This window comes from Thalassophryne amazonica, chromosome 2, assembly GCF_902500255.1.
Source record: "Thalassophryne amazonica chromosome 2, fThaAma1.1, whole genome shotgun sequence".
Taxonomy (NCBI): Eukaryota; Metazoa; Chordata; class Actinopteri; order Batrachoidiformes; family Batrachoididae; genus Thalassophryne; species Thalassophryne amazonica.
This window is the reverse complement of record NC_047104.1, coordinates 47,961,406-47,983,669: the sequence shown is the minus strand read 5'-3', so window position 1 is coordinate 47,983,669 and position 22,264 is coordinate 47,961,406. Positions and strand designations below refer to the sequence as shown.

The window sequence follows — 22,264 nt, the reverse complement described above, 5'->3', positions numbered from 1 at the left end:
TACTCTGGACTAAAATCGCATGTGTAGTTTGACTGAACAGTGCTGCTGAACTTGGGATTTTTCTGGGTAATTGTTTTAAACAATGCTGAGTGTGGATTTAATCAGCAGCATGATTTACACAGTTTAACCCCTGTGACACACACGCAGCACTTTGGGGTGTTTGACCATCTGCTTATTTCATCCAGTCCAGCTGCCAAAATGGGCCACCGGTGGCCCATAAACTAGTCCTCCCTGGGGACCCACACGAATAAATAACACGGGCTGCTTTTTTCTCTTTTTTTTTTTAAACTGCTGGAAGGACTGAATTACTTTTTTAATAATAATAAAAAAAAAAAAATCATTTATTCCATCATACATGCATATATACATACATATTACAAAAGCTACATTTACACCTCAAGGCTGAATTTGGCAGGAAATTTAAAAATCTTATGTTTTCATGATGTGTTCATCAGAGCCACAGGGGTTAAGTGATACAGGATCAGAAAACTGCTGATTTTAAAGTTTTCCGGAAGTTGCACCACATTTGTGGATGTGGGGCAGACCGCTGTTCATACTGGACAGGTGTTAGACTGACATGGTGCATTTGACTACTAGCAGTCCGACCACAGACTGTGGTAACCTGTATGTGGTCATGCTAATGCTAACTGACACTGCAGTCACACTGCATTCACATGCTGATGGTAGATAAACCATCATACTGTTTGTTGTAATAGAATTTCTGTCTGCACCGGTGCTGTAGTGCTGTAATATCCATAGTTTCTTCAAACATATTATTCCTATCAACGTTCTGTTTTGGCGACGTTCATCCTTGACCCCAAATACATAACCAAACAGCAAATTTCAGCTCTCCCCAGTTTGTCCGTAATCAAAATTATATACAAGCACAGCTTTTTGTCTAAGGTGCTTCTATTTTTAGACATGCAGATAAAGGGACAGTGGTGGAAGACGTCAAACGCAATACACTTGTCAGTCAAGGTAATGGCAACATGACACTTAAAGTGTCTAAAATCTCAACCAATTGAACTACAAAACACAATAAATCAATAACACTGACAACACTGTAAAACTAATGTGTACCACAATAACATTTAAAACCCCAAAGACCCAAACTCCCATGGTGCATTGCACACAATGTCCACTGTTTACTGGTTAGCTACGATTGCTAATTTCTCAAAAAACTATTAATCTTATCAACTTTCCGTTTTTGCAGCATTCATCCTTGACCCAAAATACATACGTATACCAAACGGCAAATGTCAACTCCCCCAGTTTCTCTGTGATTGAAGCCATACTTACTCACACACACAGAGGACACTTGGCTATTATACACTGCATGAATGTTACAGAATTTATATGCAATTTATATTTTTGCCGTAGCCAGGTATCGAAATGTTGTGATGACCTTCATCTCAGGCGTTATGTTACTATGCTGAGTGAGAAAAGTAAGCTCATTACTGGTGAAGTCAACCACAAACATTATCCCTGCATAATCAAGCCGGTAGCGTGTTACTAAATCACTGTCATTCAACATACGGAGAATGTCTCTCCTTCCTCTCTGTCTTTCTGCTGTCTTCTCTTAAGACACTTAATTCTTATGAAAAGTCCTCCTCCCTCCTCTTAACATTGTTTCACCTTATGAGCTCTCTTAATGCTTTGTGAATAACTTTCATGGTATAAAGAGAAAATTCTAAGAATTCAAGGAATTCTAACATTTTTTTTTAGAATGACGTCACTAAGAGCTACTTTTACCCTTAGGTTGCTTTGTGAATACGGGTCCAGATCTTGCACCGTTGTGAGGTGCTGCTCTCACCGCCAGCGGTGTCGGAATTTTTCGTTATCCTCATTGAAATGCAATTACCATCTGTTACACACCGCCAATATGTGAACACAGCATTCATGTCAGCTGAACTTAGCGTTAATCAAAATAACCATTGTTGGTGTTAAACCATGTGTTAATGCTAACTGCTAAGACATGCCTGCACATGCTGACATAACTGCAGTTAGCTTCTCTTTTTTTTGCGGCCCTCTGGCAGTCAAATGCACCGTGTGACCATCTGGTGTAGAGGGCAGTTTATCTACACCCGGTAAAATAAATCAAACGGTCTTCCGTTTGATAAAGTTGCTTGTGATTGGTTAACCATACAGGCTCAACTTCATATGACATCATTCCTCCAAGTGTGGCTCAGAGTGTGAAGACGTTTAGGACATGCAAGTCATGATGAGCGAGTGACTGCGGCAGGCTTCTTGTAAGTCCAAACAAAGAAGATATTCTTGAGGAGGGCTCAAATCCATGACCTCTGACCTCTCTCCCCACCGTGTATCCTTTAATCCAGTGCGCCTGTTCCGTCCTCTGCTATTTTAAGCCCTTTCTTTTTCCACACAGCCATCTCCTAATGAAGTGTTCCTTTTTCAGTTTGCATCCTTGGCCAACAAGGCAAGTACCGGTATCCATTTTAGGGAAGGTCCAGCCGTCCGCTCCTCTGGCCCGTGAACAGAGTCTGCAGTCACTCTTCACCCTGTGGAGATCAGCCCCGTCGTGTGCTAGCTGTGGCCCCGCTGAACCGAGTGTCTGTGGGCCATGCGTGAGCATGAAGCGCAGCACGTGGTCTTGTAGTAATCGTACACGCAGAGACGAGCCTGCACCACCACGTTACAGTTGAAGTATTTGTCTCTGCAGTTCTCATCTGAAACAGAAATTATAGTTTGAATCACTCTGAATCCAGTTTTACCAAGAAGAACAGCCGGAGTGAGACGCTGCCATGGCAACAGTGGGTTGTAACATGTATAACACCACAGCAGTGCTTCCGAACTAAAGGCCGTGTTCAAGGTAGTATAGGACAGTACTTGAGAGCTGTTTTTATTTATTTTAGTCATTTTTAGTGAGGAGGGTATAGCCTTGAACCTTTTGAGGGGAAAAAAAAAATTATAATACAGGCTTCATTATATTACAATTCCTAAAATTATACCATTTAAACTCGATGGAAACTAATCTGTACAACATGACATAAAAATATAAAAGTCCAAACATGGCGTGCTGAAGTATACATACCTTTAAAAATAACACAACCAAATCATCAATTTTACAGCCAGTTTACTTGAGACAAGTCGGGATAGATGCACAGGGGCGTAGCAGCAAATTCTGGGCCCTGGGTACTACCCATATTGAAGACCCCCCCCCCCCCCCCCCCCCCCCCCCACACACACACACACACACACTGTTATGTTCTTTTTTATTAACGCAAACACCAAATTTCTAATGCATAGTCAAACCAGGTCTAAATCATGTATACCTTAGATCACACCTGGGAGTCAGAACCCTTTTTAAAGTTGGGGGAGCAATATTGAGTTGGGGGGTCTGGGGGACCAAATTGCACCAAAATGGTGCAATTTGGTCCCCCAGACCCCCCAACTCAATATAGCTAGCTTTTAAGCTCATCTCTCTTTTCAAAGAATTTGGTTAGCAGTTGCTTTCCCTCATTTAGTTTTCTTTCCCTTTTTTTTTTTCCTCTTCTTTTTTGAAATACGGACTTTGATTTTTTAGGAAAGACATATTTTATTTCAGCCTAAACACTAGGGCTGCAACTAACGATTATTTTATTAATCAGTTCATCGGTCGATTATTTTTTTCTATTAATCGTTTTGTTTTTTGTTTTTTTACTTACATGTGAGTTTTGCCATTATTTCTTTAAGTGAGTTATTATTAAAAGGTCGGACAGTGGACTCATCTCTGTGCTTGTTCTGTTAGACCTCAGTGCTGCTTTTGATACTGTTGACCATAAAATTTTATTACAGAGATTACAGCATGCCATAGGTATTAAAGGCACTGCGCTGCGGTGGTTTGAATCATATTTGTCTAATAGATTACAATTTGTTCATGTAAATGGGGAATCTTCTTCACAGACTAAAGTTAATTATGGAGTTCCACAAGGTTCTGTGCTAGGACCAATTTTATTCACTTTATACATGCTTCCCTTAGGCAGTATTATTAGACGGTATTGCTTAAATTTTCATTGTTACGCAGATGATACCCAGCTTTATCTATCCATGAAGCCAGAGGACACACACCAATTAGCTAAACTGCAGGATTGTCTTACAGACATAAAGACATGGATGACCTCTAATTTCCTGCTTTTAAACTCAGATAAAACTGAAGTTATTGTACTTGGCCCCACAAATCTTAGAAACATGGTGTCTAACCAGATCCTTACTGTGGATGGCATTACCCTGACCTCTAGTAATACTGTGAGAAATCTTGAAGTCATTTTTGATCAGGATATGTCATTCAAAGCGCATATTAAACAAATATGTAGGACTGCTTTTTTGCATTTACGCAATATCTCTAAAATCAGAAAGGTCTTGTTTCAGAGTGATGCTGAAAAACTAATTCATGCATTTATTTCCTCTAGGCTGGACTATTGTAATTCATTATTATCAGGTTGTCCTAAAAGTTCCCTAAAAAGCCTTCAGTTAATTCAAAATGCTGCAGCTAGAGTACTGACGGGGACTAGAAGGAGAGAGCATATCTCACCCATATTGGCCTCTCTTCATTGGCTTCCTGTTAATTCTAGAATAGAATTTAAAATTCTTCTTCTTACTTATAAGGTTTTGAATAATCAGGTCCCGTCTTATCTTAGGGACCTCGTAGTACCATATCACCCCAATAGAGCGCTTCGCTCTCAGACTGCAGGCTTACTTGTAGTTCCTAGGGTTTGTAAGAGTAGAATGGGAGGCAGAGCCTTCAGCTTTCAGGCTCCTCTCCTGTGGAACCAGCTCCCAATTCAGATCAGGGAGACAGACACCCTCTCTACTTTTAAGATTAGGCTTAAAACTTTCCTTTTTGCTAAAGCTTATAGTTAGGGCTGGATCAGGTGACCCTGAACCATCCCTTAGTTATGCTGCTATAGACGTAGACTGCTGGGGGGTTCCCATGATGCACTGTTTCTTTCTCTTTTTGCTCTGTATGCACCACTCTGCATTTAATCATTAGTGATCGATCTCTGCTCCCCTCCACAGCATGTCTTTTTCCTGGTTCTCTCCCTCAGCCCCAACCAGTCCCAGCAGAAGACTGCCCCTCCCTGAGCCTGGTTCTGCTGGAGGTTTCTTCCTGTTAAAAGGGAGTTTTTCCTTCCCACTGTAGCCAAGTGCTTGCTCACAGGGGGTTGTTTTGACCGTTGGGGTTTTACATAATTATTGTATGGCCTTGCCTTACAATATAAAGCGCCTTGGGGCAACTGTTTGTTGTGATTTGGCGCTATATAAAAAAATTGATTGATTGATTGATTGATTGATTTTGCACATACATACATCACCGATATACCACACACAGATTTCCATCAGGTTTAGATGCCTACAGCAACTATCTCAACCACTGACAACATATTACAGCAAGAGTCCACAAAAGTATTTTAAAGGCCTGACGAAAGTGTAATATGTTATGTTTAATAACATATTTTCATGAAAAAAGACACAAATGTGCAGTTTACTGCATTTTATTTTCTTCTTGTGTAAAAACACAGATGTGGTTTGACCGAAACAAATTGTCATTAAACTTAATAAAACAGGGATGAAGTGGAGGTTTAAGTCACTAGGTGTTCACAGGAAACAGTTATTTCTATATTTATTTATGTTCATTTTTAGTTGGTTTAGTCTTTTCTGTTTTGTTTTATCAGATTCTTCAGTCCGTTTCTCTAAAACTGTATTTAGTCCATGAGCTAGTCATCAATTTTGACCTAATTGGTACCACTGAAGGTGACTAAAGGACAACAATCCAGCCTCAGTGTACCATGGCCTACATAAAAATATATGATAGCCATCCCAGGGTGGTAGCTGTAGCCAGGTTGGGGTCAATGAAGAATTACACAGAGGTCAAAATTTTAAAATGCTCCAATCACATTGAAAACTATATCATGTTATTTGTCTGATCATAGCAATTCCAAAAAAGTATAGTTTGTACTATCTATGATAGAATGTTCTGAGGTTATGGGGAAAAACAGCAAAAATGGTGACAAAGGTCAATTTCAGTTTGTACAGGGGTCAAAAGTTAAAGTTGATAAAATTCAGTAAAAAAATAAAAATAAAAAGAAATAATGCAAATTATTGTTTGGGTTAATAGGGTTCTAATAGAATAGTTTGCACCATCTGTCATGCTTAATTATCATGTTACAGGGTAATATATGTCACATGTCATAGAATCCAATAGATGTTGATCTTGTTTGACCTTTACCTTGGAGACCAAACATTCAACACAGTCAAAACTATTCCGTTTATTAATCTAAAACCTTTTATTTCAACCAATAATTTGCATCATTCTGTACAGAAATTGGAACAACTTTAACTTTTGACCCCTGTACAAACTGAAACTGACCTTTGTCACAATTTTTGCTGTTTTTACCCCATAACTCCAAAACATTCCATCACAGATAGTCCAAACTATACCTTTTTGGAATCGTTATGACCAGACAAGTAATGTGATATAGTTTTTAACATGATTGGAGCATTTTTAAAGTTTGACCTCTGTGTAATTCTTCACTGATCCCTACCTGGCTACACCTACCACCCTGAGATTGCTATTACACATTTTTGTGTAGGCCATAATACACTGAGGCTGAATTCTAAGTGTTGTTTAGTCACCTTAAGTGGTACCGAAAACCTGCTTGGCCCCTGGACTAATTGTGGCATTATTACTTATTATTACTATTATTGTTGTTGTTTCTATTATTATTATTATTGTTGACATATAAATACAAATAAATGAATAAAATATTACAATTTGTAATACATTTGACTCTTTTACGACAACAAACGCTGAGCCATGAATTATTATACAGAAAACAAATGTGCTGACGGCTGCAACAGCTTAATGCTAACTTCAACATTGAAAAACGCCATAGACATGCTAATGCGTTAGCATTGGTCCCGTTTTTAAGTTATAAAATACATCTATCAACTGTTTCAGAAGACCACAACAGGACAGATTAACATAAAAAGGTAAATGTTACTCACAGACATATGCTCTTTGGGGTTTTAGTGGGGAAAAATTAAGATTAAGCGAAATAAAACACTGAATCAACAAAGCACCAGATCGAAGCACTGCTTCGATTGGTTCAAGGTTCAAAGCAAAGCCGCGCTGCAGAAATGGTTGATTTATATGGAAGAAACGAAACATTTGCGGTAAAACAAAGTTATTTAACAACTAATTGATGACTAAATTAGTTGACAACTATTTTAATAATCGATTAAATCGATTAGTTGTTTCAGCACTACTAAACACCTCCTCTTTCTGTCAGATCCCGTTTGGGATGTGTGTGTGTGGGGGGGAGAGTCACCTGTGCGCCTGGACTAAACCATTGTACAACTGTGCAGGGGTGGAAGAGAGATCTTTCAATATTATTATTAGAGCAGAATTATGTTTTGCAACATTTATACATTCATTCTAATTATATTCTTTTACAACATGAATTATATGGACATTAATAACATGCAACACAAAAATGTATTTAATGCCAGTTTTTTGTCCATCCGTAAATGGAAGAAGTTTGGATCCACCAGAACTCTTCGTAGAACTGGCCACCTGTCTAAACTGAGCAAGCAGGGAAGAAGGGACTTAATCAGGAAGGTAACCAAGAACCTGATGGTCAGTCTTTCAGAGCTCTAGCATTCCTCTGTGAAGAGAGGAGAACCTTCCAGAAGGACAACCATCTCTGCAGAAATCCACCAATTAGGCCTGTATTGGCCAGATGGAAGCCACTCCACATGGCAGCCCACCTGGAGTTTGCCAAAAGGCACCTGAAGGACTCTCAGACCATGAGATACAAAATTCTCTGGTCTGATGAGACAAAGATTGAACTCTTTGGTGTGAATGCCAGGCATCATGTTTGGAGGAAACCAGGCACCATCCCTACAGTGAAGCATGGTGGTGGCAACATCATGCTGTGGGGACGTTTTTCAGTGTCAGGAACTGGGAGACTAGTCAGGATTGAGGGAAAGATGAATGCAACAATGTACAGAGACATCCTGGATGAAAAGCTGCTCCAGAGCACTCTTGACCTCAGACTGGGGTGATGGTTCATCTCTCAGCAGGACAATGACCTTAACCACACAGCCAAGATATCAAAGGAGTGGCTTCAGGACAACTCTGTGAATGTCCTTGAGTGGTCCGGCCAGAGCCCAGACCTGAATCTGACTGAACATCTCTGGAGAGATCTGAAAATGGCTGTGCACAGATGCTCCCCATCCAACCTGATGGAGCTTGAGAGGTGCTGCAAAGAAGAATGGGCAGAACTGCCCAAAGATAGGTGCACCACATTTGTGGCATCATATTCAAGAAGACCTGTGGCTGTAATTGCTGCCAAAGGTACATCAACAAAGTATTAAGCAAAGGGTGTGCATACTTATGTACAACCCCAATTCCAATGAAGTCGGGACGTTGTGTGAAATGTAAATAAAAGCAGAATACAATGATTTACAAATCCTCTTCAGCGTATATTCAATTGAATACACAACAAAGACAAGATATTTAATGTTCAAACTGATAGACTTTTTTTCTTTTGTGCAAATATTTGCTCATTTTGAAATGGATGCCTGCAACACATTTCAAAAAATTTGGGATGGGGCAACAAAAGACTGGGAAAATTGATGAATGCTCAAAGAACACCTGTTTGGAACATTCCACGGGTGAACAGGTTAATTGGAAACAGGTGAGTGTCATGACTGGGTATAAAAGGAGCATCCCCAAAAGACTCAGCAAGCAAAGATGGGGTGAGGATCACCACTTTGTGAACAACTGCGTGAAAAAATAGTCCAACAGTTTAAGAAAAATGTTTCTCAATGTTCAATTGCAAGAAATTTAGGGATTCCATCATCTACAATCCATAACATAATCAGAAGATTCAGAGAATCTGGAGACGTCAGCCGCAAGGCCGAAAACCAACATTGAATGACCGTGACCTTCGATCCCTCAGGCGGCACTGCATTAAAAACCGACATCATTGTGTAAAGGATCTTACCGTGTGGGCTCAGGAAAACTTCAGAAAACAATTGTCAGTTAACACAGATCGTCGCTACATCTACAAGTGCAAGTTAAAACTCTACCATGCAAAGCGAAAGCCATACATCAACAACATCCAGAAATGCCACCACCTTCTCTGGGCCCGAGCTCATTTAAAATGGACAGACGCAAAGTGGAAAAGTGTGCTGTGGTCTGATGAGTCCACATTTCAAATTGTTTTCGGAAATCATGGACGTCCTGTCCTCCGGACAAAAGAGGAAAAAGACCATCCAGATTGTTACCAGCGCAAAGTTCAAAAGCCAGCATCTGTGATGGTATGGGGGTGTGTTAGTGCCCAGGGCATGGCCAACTTACACATCTGTGATGGCACCATCAATGCTGAAAGGTACAGCCAGGTTTTGGAGCAACACATGCCGCCATCCAAGCAACGTCTTTTTCAGGGACGCCCCTGCTTATTTCAGCCAGACAATGCCAAGCCATATTCTGCACGAGTTACAATAGCGTGGCTTTGTAGTAAAAGAGTGCAGGTGTTGTGTGGGCCGCTGAAGAGGAGGTACTGCTGGCCCACCACCACCAGATGGCGCCCTGCTTGGAGTGCGGGCTCCAAGCATGAGAGGGCGTCAGAGCCGCTAGAGGTGACAGCTGTCATCTATCAACACCAGCTGTCACCCATCACCACCACTATAAAGACCAGACTGCAACTCCACCTCCTCGCCGAGAAATCTTCTACCATACAGGTAATTCTCTGCTGAACCTTAAATTCGAGTATTAGTCTGATCTCTTTTTGCAGCCGTTTTCCTGGGACGGATACCGTCTGCGGAGTTGGCGTTTGGTGTGGACTGCGACGGCTTCGCCTCACACCCCACCCAGATAAGTGGTTATCTCAGGAGCTGCACGAGTGTGTGATTGGAGGTGGAGGTTCTCCCTCCTTACTGAACACAGACTGTGGGATTACTGAGTGTGCGAACTCACACTCATCCAGAACTGTTTCTGTTTTCTGCCAGCAGTACCGGGTCTGACTGCTGAAGACAGTGGCCACCTGGGGCGCAGGGCTTGGCGGCTCCGGTGTTCTTCAGGTCCGTTGGTGGTGAGGCTTGTGTGGGTTCCGGCTTTTCTCTCACCGGACGTCTCCTATCTTCGAGCCTGCCACACGTCACCTTTTTGTCGGATTGATATAACACATATTTGTATCTGTCTGTATTACGTTGTGCACCTTCACAACATTAAATTGTTACTTTTTGGCTATTCCATTGTCCCTTCATTAACGCCCCCTGTTGTGGGGCCGTGTCACGACACTTCCCCAACAGCAGGTACTAGACTGACCTGCCTGCAGTCCAGACCTGTCACCCACTGAAAATGTGTGGCGCATTACGAAGCGCAAAATACGACCCTGGACTGTTGAACAACTGTCCAACAACCTGTTTCCAGTTAACCTGTTCACCTGTGGAATGTTACAAACAGGTGTTCTTTGAGCATTCCTCAACTTTCCCAGTCTTTTGTTGCCCCGTCCCAACTTTTTTGAAATGTGTTGCAGGCATCCATTTCAAAATGAGAAAATATTTGCACAATAACAAAAAAGTCTATCAGTATGAACATTAAATAACTTGTCTTTGTATTGTATTCAACTGAATATAGGTTGAAGAGGATTTGCAGATCATTGTATTCTGTTTTTATTTACATTTCACACAGCGTCCCAACTTCACTGGAATTGGGGTTGTATTTGATCTGGACGCCCTTGCTGCATCTACGTACTTTGTTTTCAGAGAAATTATCAACATTTGCAGTTTTCAGCTTACGGTACCCTTCTTCACCATACCACTTGACCATCACAGAGTTAATAATTTTGTGATTCTGCTCTGGAGTCATCTGAGAGTAAGTGCCAGCAGGCCGGCCACAACCCTGACAGCTTTAGTTATCTTTCTTGGGCATGATAAATTCACATTTCAGTCAGCTAAAATAAAGAAAAAACGTACTTTAAAATTTAGGTTGATGAAGAATTCATAACTGTAGAGGCTTAATCAGGTCTCTTATCTCTAAATAGTGCCAACAGGACACACATTCCATTTTAACTGGAAGTAAAGTTTAGTAATATAGTCAATTCCGCCTGTAAAACCACGAGAATCTGTTGCAAAAAAAAAAAAAAAAAAAAAATCCCATTTGTTTCTGGTCAAACCACTTAAGGGTTTAAGAATCTAGCTTCAAAATTGAAGGGATCAGATGTTTTTTTTTATTTTTTTGCAACATCACAAATTATTTTCACGTCTTTAAGTGGTATGGGTTGAGAAAGATATGACTTTTTCTTAACTACAGTTAGATATTGCTTATTGTAAGGTATCAGTGGATTGCACAGGACCCACTGATTAATTTGGTATGCAGTTTGTAAATATACCTTTAAATACACCACCACCACCATAGTAAAATAAGTATCATATCTTACCTAAAGCATAACATTTTGCCAAAAAACTGTCACTCAGCCATAGGACAAATAATCCAGAAGGATGATCTGCTGTTTGAAAATCTTAAAATTCAACTTGTAACAAAACAACAAAAGAACTAGGGATAAAGCTTTATGTTACATCTTTAAACATACTTTCACTAGTCTATTGCTTGAAAAAAAATCACAACATAAAAAATACTGTCACTGAAAAACACCTATTTAAGGGTATTTTTTAATTGATAAACAAAAAAGTAGTTTTACTTTAGAAAACAACAACAAACATTAAAAAGTACCATTTTTTTATTAGGAATTTTTTCACACATTTGCCACAAAGTTGTGACTCTGAATTTGAACAATGTCCTAAGTAACAGGTCATCTGGCACAAAGTCATTCCAGCAGTACCCAAGGACCCCAAGCACAGACTTCATTTCTTCCTGCTCTACCCACATGAGTCAAATCCTGTATTCCACTGTTATAATCAGACCCTCCCTTACCAAAAAATAGTACTGATAAGTATATAAAAAGTAAACTCGAAGTATACTTGAAACATACTTGCATATGCTACTTTTTGGTAAGGGCTGACTGGCTGGACACCTCTGACATGACTCATCAGACGTGGGTACTGACATAGAACCGTGCAGGACTCAGGGTCCAAAGGTGCCAGAAGAAGACAACTTCCGAAATGGACTGGGAAGGTAAAGTGAGATCATCCTTTTTTCCTCAGGTCACATTTGCAAACATCATGTTGCTGTTGGTGCCACGTTCACCACAACGTGGAACAGTTTTGAGTCCAATCAACCACCCAGTGGTCCTTTTCTAAACTACTCAATTCCACAAAAAGTCTTCTATGACTGACCTGTTTGAGGTATGCAGGGCTCTGGGTTGCAGTCCTCCTTATTGGTCGGCCTCAGCTGCTCTTCACAGTCGTCACTGGACAGCATGTCGTCGGACAGGCAGCGCACTTCCCGCACGCGGAATCCTCCTTCACACGTTTTGGAACACTTTAAATTAAACAGCCCTGAGTTAGTACAATGTCCACCCTAATGATGAAGCTCAATCACAAACCTGCTACACAGATTTTTAGATTAAGGAATGATCCTGATCACTGAGTTTTGATCCTGAATGATTACGAATCAAAGATCAGCATTCAGGATTCTGTGATTGTCAAGCCATAGTTTGACTGGGGTCCAGATCCAATGGTGCAGATCCAGAAAATGATCCAGATCTGGCAGACCAAAAAAAAAGTACTTTTGAACAAGGGTTGACTAATGTAATGGTTCCCACCTTTTTTTTTTTTGCTTGCTGCCCCCTACTTCTATCAAAGACAGGGCAAGACAGACCCCAGGTTGGGAACCAGGGGACTAGTGGAGTGCATGCTGGAATATGGGCTGGGGAAGGGGACAGTGGGGCCTTGGTGGATGTAGAAGCTCTATGAAGAACGTTGTAATCTAATACTGTCATTCATGCAGTTTTATGTACATGAAAATTCAGTAAGGTATGTCTTCTATAATACATTCCAATTCTAAGGTAGAACTCTAATAGTGTATACTAAAGTATATCTAAATATCTAAAAAAGTAGAGTAGAGCCACTTAGGTGCCTGGTCTTGAGTGTCCAAATGTACATTTACATTTGGACACTGACATTTTACTGTGGCTGTCAATCACAGCACATTGAAGTTAAAGGTAACTGATTTAACAGTACAGACTGTCTTCTATAATTTGAAGGATTAGGGAAGTACGTGCCTTGCGTAAGGGCATCACAACAGCAAACGGGATAAGTTTCGTAGTTGTACTCACAGCGCTCCACTCAGTGTGGTACCACTTGGCCCCACAGACCTTCAGGTAGCAGCTCTGCTGGCCAAGAGGCCGCTCCAAAGATGAGCATTCATACGGCGGCATGATGGTATAACCCTCTTCTGACTTCATCAGACACACCACTGCCCTCTGCTGGCTGCCGGCACCACACTCAGCTGAGCACTAAGACATAAGAGCAGCACAGACCATATAATAAGATGAAATGTAAAAATACCAAAACAAAATCCATGCGAAGCCGACACAAATTCCTAGTAATTAACATATGGCAGTTGGCTGCTTCTTAATCCCAGCGTGACCTCTGGTTGTTCTGGTACCTGGCTCCAGGGACCTGTGAACCACTCGATGCGATTCTCACACGGGCCGTTGTTGCAGACCTCGAAATCCGCAGGCCTCTCGGTACCACACCCCTCCAGAGGAAGGCTGCTGATGTGATTGGTCAGGCAGAGGACGCCACGGCTCCGGACACCCATTCCACATTCAGCAGAGCACTGCAGAGGACAGAAGAAATAAACTGACTGCAAATACTTGTGTGATTTCTTTACAATTAACAAATCAGTGCATAGGTTCAGTCATTTTTTATAAGAACCAGAGCCACGGGCATGTTCTAGGGTGGAGATCGCTGGGGTTGGTTGTAACTCCAAGAATTTCATCAGCCCTGCCAAAAAGTAGACATTTGATGTTTTTAGGTTCCATTTCTCACATTTTCTGACTGATTTGGTCTGACAACACCCTCAGATTCCATAGTACCCACTGGGCAATGGGCTTAAACTAAGAATCAGATGTACTAACAGATTTGTTCGTGGCTTGTACGAGTGACTGAAAGGACTTCCTGCATTCTTCAGTTTTCAGGTTTATGAGTCACTGATTGAATATGTCTTTACTTTGAAGCAGCTTCAGTTTGAAAAGCTTACAGAAGTTACACTTCATAATCATACTGACATATTCCTGTTTAACTCATCAATTTAAATCTATACCATAAATCTCTTAAGGCAAATATCTGTGTGTCAGTTTGAGATAGTTAGATAGTGAGATAGGAATCTCACAGGAACTCAGTGGCAAGCTCACACTCAAACAGGAAGTGCCAAATTTTCAATAACAGTGAAACAGAAAATGTCAAATGTTGAACACTTCCTGGCATGGGTGGAGCTAGAACGGAGGCCGGGGTTTAACTGGACTCCCCTGAAATCTGATTGGACACAGATGATTGACATGCCACGGCACCACACGTCTGGTTGAAAGAGCTGCATTTTGAAATCAGTGAGTCACACTGACTGCTAGGTTCCTCCTGTCCAGTAGTTTGTGCTGTGTACCACAAAATGTTCTAATCCACCTTAGTAGAAGAAGAAAAATGTTTGCCTCAGATCTGAACTGAACACGTCATTTAAACTATGGACTTCTATTCACACCAAACTTATATTGGTGAGTAAACGACCATATTTTATGCCAGAAATGAGATCCAGGTTGTTAAAAGCAGCATTTCTCCTTTAATACGGGTTGCCTTATATACAGATGTTTAAGCTAACAGACAGCAGCTGGTTCATGCTCTGTTGGCTTATTAGTGCAGCAGATAACTGAAACAATCCTTCAAATGGTAATACAAGCATCAAATTCAGCACAAATACAGATGGAGCAAAATTAATGGAGCAACTTTAACTTTTGACCCCTGTACAAACTGAAACTGACTTTTGTCACCATTCTTGCTGCTATTACGTCATAACTCCATAACATTCAGTCGCAGATTGTCCAAACTATACCTTTTTTTGGAATCTTTATGATCAGGCAAACAATAATACAATAACATGCTTTTGGAGCGTGGTATGCATTTTCAGAGGCCCGACATTCATGCCCAGTCGCCCAAATATAGATATTCCCTCTCGTCTAACTTGGGCGAATATCTGTCATTTTGGGCGACGGCATGGACGGAGGGACTCAGAAAATGCATACCGCACGACAACAGCATATTATTTGCATTATTATCACTTACTGAGATACATAACACGTAATGCGTACATAAAAAGTTGGCTCACTTTAACTTTTGTCGTGTCGGCTGGCACGCGCTGCTCTCCAAATTCGGCAGTGCGTCCTCATCAAGCTGGCTGCTTTGGCTGCTGTTCATTGTTGTACTATCCATGAGAAAATCATCTGGAATATCCATATTGGGACCAACACACACTTCTTGCCTTTTTATCTTTTCCTCTGCGGACAGTTTTTTTTCCTCTGCAGACAGTTCTTGGGCTGCGTGCTATGACGTCATTTGTTTTACGCACAGCGGGTGGGTATAGCCAGGTAGCGTCTACGTAAATCTACGATACCGGCCTAGCAACGCCTCGGTAAAGTGATAATAATGTGGTGTAGTTTTGTATATGATTGGAGCATCTTTTAATTTTGACCCCTCTGTAATTCTTCAATTGACCCCTACGTGGCTACCTATTGAAAATTCAAGTGGCCAATCAGTTTTTTTCAAAAGAATTCATGTCTATGGATTATTTGTGCAGAATGTTATGTTTGTATTACCATGTGCAGGATTCCACTCTAAATATTCTCTTATCTGCTGCACTATTAGATGTAAGATGCTCCTCCGCATTGTTTCTCAATTGCCCTCAAAAGTACTGGAACACTTGGTATTTCACACATTTTAATTTGTTTATTCCATTTCAAATACTTTTTTTTTCTAAAATTATCTTCCTTAACTCAAACTGAAAGCAAATCTCTACAACTTGATATAAATGAATAAAAATATAAAATCCAGCTTCCTGATGAAGTGGTGTCGAGGAGGATTTTCTTAAGAAGAAGACCTGAAAGTTCAGCTTCAATTTGACAGAAAGTACATTTGAGATGAAAGCCTAGATTTGATGCTTTGGTGAAAGAAACTTTTGTATTTCCTCATAACTGATGTAAATAAAATCCAAGACATATTCAGTGACTTGGAAATGTTCATGTTTCCATCCCCTGACTTATCTGAAGAAAACTGGCAATAAAACTGATTATTATTTACAGGTTTTATCAAGTTTTAGAGATTTGCTTTCAGTTTGAATTTGAGGAAGATAATTTTAGAAATTTTTATTCTTTATTTTTTTGTATTTCTTGTATTTAAAATGGCATAAACAAATTAAAATGTGTGAAATTCCAAGTGTTCCAATACTTTTGGAGAGCACAGTATCCTAACCTTATGATGAGTGCAAAATAAGTGTGGTATTATTCCTGTTTTGTTTAAGAATGTTTAATTTTCACTGTTGCTGCACTTTGTGTCAAATCATAGTCATATCGTATATCATATTGATATGAAAATTCAGTAAAGTATATCTTCTATTATACATTCCAAATCTAAGGTGGAACTCTACTAGTGTTTACTAAGGTACACCTAAATATCTTTTTAAAAATACAGAGTAGAGCCACTTAGGTGCCTGGTCTTGAGAACCAGGGATGGTAGGTTGAAAAGCTTTTTTATCCCATGGGAACTCTCCCTACCCACCTAAGCAGCTCAAGAATATGGACAGCATGTATATAAGAGACATATACATGACAATTTATATGACAATATTGAGATACAATAATTTGGCCATATTGTACAGCCCTACTGTCAACTAGCTGAAAAATTTGAATATGAATTTACATCTACATTTTAAAAAATGCTAAAAGTGGCAGGGGGTTAAGAGCACTGTAATTGGGGGGTCAGCTGAAAAGCAAAAAAAAAAAGAAAAAAAAAAAGAAAAATGCTTAAAAAGGTGGTGGGGGGGGGGTATGGGGGGCAGAGCTCCTTCAGAAGCTGAAAGGTTTTAGTCATGCTCATACTCCCAAGAACCACTTTACTGAAAAAGTCTGAAGGACCTAAATAACATGGTGAGATGCTGATGAGCTTCGCTCATTCATGTCCGCAACATATGCATATTATTGCACTAGGGGTGACTGAGAACTTTTGAGCCTGACCCAGAAAAAGTAGGATGCGGTTCTCCATCTTTTGTTTATTGAGAAACCAACATTTCTCAACATTAAACCCAATGAGTCAAAACTTTATGCATTCTCGAGAAATGATGGCTTCTCGATGACTATGAAATACTATGACTAAAGAAGCCTACTAACTATTGCTTTTTGAAAGATTTCGTGTACTTCGCTGGAGCCGTTGTCCCCGTGACCACATCCTGGATAAGTGGTTGAAGATGTATGTGTATATACACACACACACACACACACACACACACACACACACACACACACACACACACACACTTCACTATTTTAACATATTTTCTAAAGTACAAATTCCAGTATATTTTAAGTATTTTTATTTTGTGGAATTTCGGCTAGATTAGGGTGGATGCATTCCTGAGGACTGTACCAGCTGATATATTTAAAAACTGCAGCCAACCAAGGTCATAGAAGTCCCATAACTAGATGTGCTGAAAGGCAGACTTAACAAACACTAGGCCAGATACCAGTATAGTACAGGTGCCACAAATGGGCCAATTGTTCACATTTTTAAGAAAGCATAAAACTTCTCCCACTCAATCTTTAGGTTATAATTAATATAATTAAGGGATGGACACCAATGAAATATGCAAATTAAGTGGGCATGGCATGTGAATTTCAAAATGACTGCCAAAAAAAAACCAATGTAAATACATACAGATGATAAATGCACTTTATTTGCAAATCACACATCTTTAACTTGAAAAAGTCAACATTTCTCACTAATTGCTATGGTGTCCAAATAACATAGGTCCTAGTAACAGTAAAAACTGAACAGATTTTATGCAATGTGGCCATTATACAATTCATGTACAATGGCGTCAATAACCAAAATTTACATTTTCTGTCTATTTTGTATCCTAAGTACTCTTCATAAAAGAAGTAATAAAAAGGTGTTACTGCAAATAATAATATGTTGGAATAGAATAGGCTCATCATCTGTGTGGTGATAAACATAACTAATTAGGATTATCATGTCAATGTATGTAAATGTTTGGTGTTATCAAGTCATTTCACGTACAGTAGTGTTCTGAAAAATAGTAGTGCTATGTGACTAAAAAGATTAATCCAGGTTTTGAGTATATTTCTTATTGTCACATGGGAAACAAGGTACCAGAAGATTTAGTAGATTCTCACAAATCCAACAAGACCAAGCATTCATGATATGCACACTCTTAAGGCTATGAAATTGGGCTATTAGTAAAAAAAGTAGAAAAGGGGGTGTTCACAATAATAGTAGTGTGGCATTCGGTCAGTGAGTTCGTCAATTCTGTGGAACAAACAGGTCTGAATCAGGCTTCCCCTATTTAAGGATGAAGCCAGCACCTGTTGAACATGCTTTTCTCTTTGAAAGCCTGAGGAAAATGGGACGTTCAAGACATGGTCCAGAAGAACAGCGTAGTTTGATTAAAAAGTTGATTGGAGAGGGGAAAACTTATACGCGGGTACAAAAAATTATAGGCTGTTCATCTACAATGATCTCCAATGCTTTAAAATGAACAAAAAAAACCAGAGACGTGTGGAAGAAAATGGAAAACAACCATCAAAATGAATAGAATAATAACCAGAATTTCAAAGGCTCACCCATTGATCAGCTCCAGGATGATCAAAGACAGTCTGGAGTTACCTGTAAGTGCTGTGACAGTTAAGCCCAGGTTACACATAGACGGTTTTGTCGGCGGGTAGTACGTAGACCGAAGTTCGCGGTAGTTCCGGCTGTTGTCACGGTGGAAAGGGGCGGAGCATTTCGCCGGCGTTTTGAGCGCCATACTAGCCGCAAATACGCGGATAAAACGCTGCTAAATCCGCAGAATAAAGTGGCGTTTTGACGCCGTAGCATCCAGCACACGTCAGGCAACGGGGGTTAATACCCAGTTCGATCCTTTACAATCGCAGGTTAAGATGCGTGTGAGAACGGCGGTGTTCTGCTGCCGCCGAGAATGCCCTGTGTACCGCTGGAGACGCCTGTGTGAAGCTAATTTATTTGCAAGAATCCCCCGCAAAGTCCCTCTGTTAAATAAAAGACGTGCAGAAGAGGTTACAGTTTGCCAAAGAACACATCAACTGGCCTAAAGAGAAATGGAGGAATATTTTGTGGACTGATGAGAGTAAAATTGTTCCTTTTGGGTCCAAGGGCCATAGACAGTTTGTGAGAAGACCCCCAAACTCTGAATTCAAGCCACAGTTCACAGTGAAGACAGTGAAGCATGGTGGTGCAAGCATCATGATATGGGCATGTTTCTCCTACTACGGTGGTGGGCCTATATATCGCATACCAGGTATCATGGATCAGTTTGGATATGTCATCATGAAGAAATCATGAAAAACTGTGCTTATACACCTAAATACTAGTTTAGTGATTCACAGGATTGCTAAAAAAGCAGTTTGAACATAATAGTTTTGAGTTTGTAGCGTCAACAGCAGATTTTACTAATAGCCCAATTTCATAGCCTTAAGAGTGTGCATATCATGAATGCTTGGTCTTGTTGGATTTGTGAGAATCTACTGAATCTTCTGGTACCTTGTTTCCCATGTAACAATAAGAAATATACTCAAAACCTGGATGAATCTTTTTAGTCACATAGCACTACTATTATTCAGAACACTACTGTATACATCTGCATATGCATGATTCTACTTGTATGACAGTCATCAACTGGCTATTCATCAGACAAACAGACAAATCATATTTGAACAGCTTTAAACTCACAAAAAGAGCTACATCTAACTATTCAGCAAATGGCAGTTTTGAAAGGTAGGAATATTATGTAAGTATAGATTTATCAGAATCTGCAGCTTGGTGTTTTCACAAACTGCTGAAGAAACACACATGCAATGTCCATTTATCTCTTAAAATAAAAATGTTAAGCCTTTAACAAGTTATACATGTTAAAGCAACAAAATGTGTCATATGTTCATCTGCTCTGCACATAATCCTTCACAAGCACATAATTTGGTGCAAGTTAGGACATTTCGCTTACAGTTATACAACCCTCTGCATGCTTGAGCTGCTGAGAAGTGAGCGATCATTATATTCATGCTTGGAACAAAAGAACTTGATTTATTCCCCTAACTATCATGGGTGCAATTTGTGGGGGATAGGGGGGACATGTCCCCCCCACCTTTTCAACCAGGGGGGACAGAATATGGTATGTCCCCCCCACCTTCTGACATATATGTGTGTACTTGAAACATGCTATGTCAGTCTTATGTGCAAAACCATGTCAGAATAGTATTGTTTCTGCAAGTTTGTATTTTTAGCAGCACTGACTTGTTTACAACACCTGTTTCTTGTTTGTCACATTCAGAATTTTCTGGGACTGCATTTGCCCAGATTTGAAACCAAAAATAGCTGCCTCTAGGGACTAGTGTCTACACATAAGTATCAATGGACCATATGCTAATTTACTAAATTCTGAAAGTTAGAAAAGGAAATCAGAAAAGCTATCTGGGACCTCAGAAAGCCCATCTGCAATTATTACTTGAGCTCCAAAATCAGTCTATGCAAGCGAAATTATGTTCAGTATGAGTGTTGTCATTAGTGCCACTTCGAAAATTAAATTCATGATAAGTAATTTATCCTAAACGTATGATCTGTTGTTTTTTTAAACTTATGGAAAAACAAATCTTGTGGAAAAAAAAATACAGTATGCGATAGTTAATAATTATTAAGAGCCTGTTCTTTCATATTTATGAATACATTTTACCACATTGTAGTTGTTTTTTTTAATAAGAACTCAACCTATCATTCTTTTTGAGTTCTACACATGTGGTGATACCTTATTTACACCAGGATGTTAATAAAATCAATGCTGGCTATTCTCAGAATAAAGTACTTATATCCACAGTTTCAAATTGCATAAGTCAAATGGTGTCCACTTTGTCTTCTCAAAACATTAAAATTACTGTTCTGGATGCTCAGAATGCATCTGAGCTTATCTAGAAACCGTTGGCTTCTAGGGGCCTAAAGTGGCCCCCAGACCCCCGGCCTATGGGCTTCGGCCCTGCAGGCCTCACACTTTGTCCCCCCCAATTTCTATTTCTAAATTGCACCCTTACTAACTATGTATCTGGATCATTCTTCACTGGTTCTGACCACTGCCTCTGACAATCCTAACCCTAACCCTGACAATGCAATATTATGTTTTATGCATGCAATATTACTCTTTCAACATCATACAAAATGAACAGTAAAATTTAGATTATTACAATTTCCGCCATTTTTTCAAGTAATAAGTCGATCTTTGTAACATGAAGGTCAAAAGCGAGGGTGTAAAATGCTGAAAATGCACTTCTAATCGACTACAACACATTGCTTTGTGAGTTTTTAAAAAGAATTTTCCCATCTGTCATAAAAAAAATAGACACCATAGACACTAAGGTGATGTATCTTGGGGGTGGGGCCTATGTGCAATGACCTGCTTCTGCCCTGTTCCATCGAAATGGAAACATCTATTTGTCCGTTATAATATTTGCACACTTGGAACCCGTCATGCAGCACACAAGATGTGCTGTGGCAAGTTCACAGCATCAAACAGCCTCCATGCAGTTTGATTACCCATAATTCTGTTCTTCATGTCCAACAGAAGCAGTATTAAACGCCAGCCGTAAGACTTACCGTGTCGCCCCACTCGGTGTAGAACCAGCTCTTGGCGCAGGCTCCCATGTCACAGTTCTCTATGTCGTTTGGCCGCAGATTCATGTTACACTCTTCATCAGGAACAAAGTCGCCCACGTTGCTCACACAGCGGACCTCCCGTGACCTCTGACCCAGCCCACATGGCACAGAGCACTGAGCGAACACAGGCAACCTGTTATTGCTGTACTTTATGAGTGTTAATTTTTCTGTACAACTTTTATTTGAACCAATTCTGAAGTTCTTTTGTCAACTGTTTTGTGCTATTGATTTAAAATATCTGATGACACCGACACTGCACATACCCAACTAACCAGAGCATGGATGGTGGTAAAAGTGGTTAATTTCCTCTGCCAGATTATGTATGAAGAAATGATTAGATTTTTAACCATATGTGGAT

General features: G+C 40.0%; 1 protein-coding gene across 3 annotated transcripts in view; it reads right to left on the bottom strand.

Annotated features, from left to right (window-relative positions):
- Positions 1-1,425: 1,425 nt before the first annotated feature.
- adamtsl7 (ADAMTS-like 7) overlaps positions 1,426-22,264 on the bottom strand; it is a 149,650-nt gene continuing 128,811 nt past the window's right edge. For all 3 annotated transcript variants that reach the window (XM_034185762.1, XM_034185772.1, XM_034185766.1), the window contains 5 exons: positions 21,847-22,020; positions 13,577-13,750; positions 13,245-13,424; positions 12,304-12,448; positions 1,426-2,687 (listed from right to left, as the gene is read on the bottom strand). In XM_034185762.1, coding sequence (XP_034041653.1) covers positions 2,545-2,687; positions 12,304-12,448; positions 13,245-13,424; positions 13,577-13,750; positions 21,847-22,020 — 816 coding nt within the window. In that variant the 3' untranslated portion in view covers positions 1,426-2,544. The remainder of the gene's footprint in view (positions 2,688-12,303; positions 12,449-13,244; positions 13,425-13,576; positions 13,751-21,846; positions 22,021-22,264) is intronic.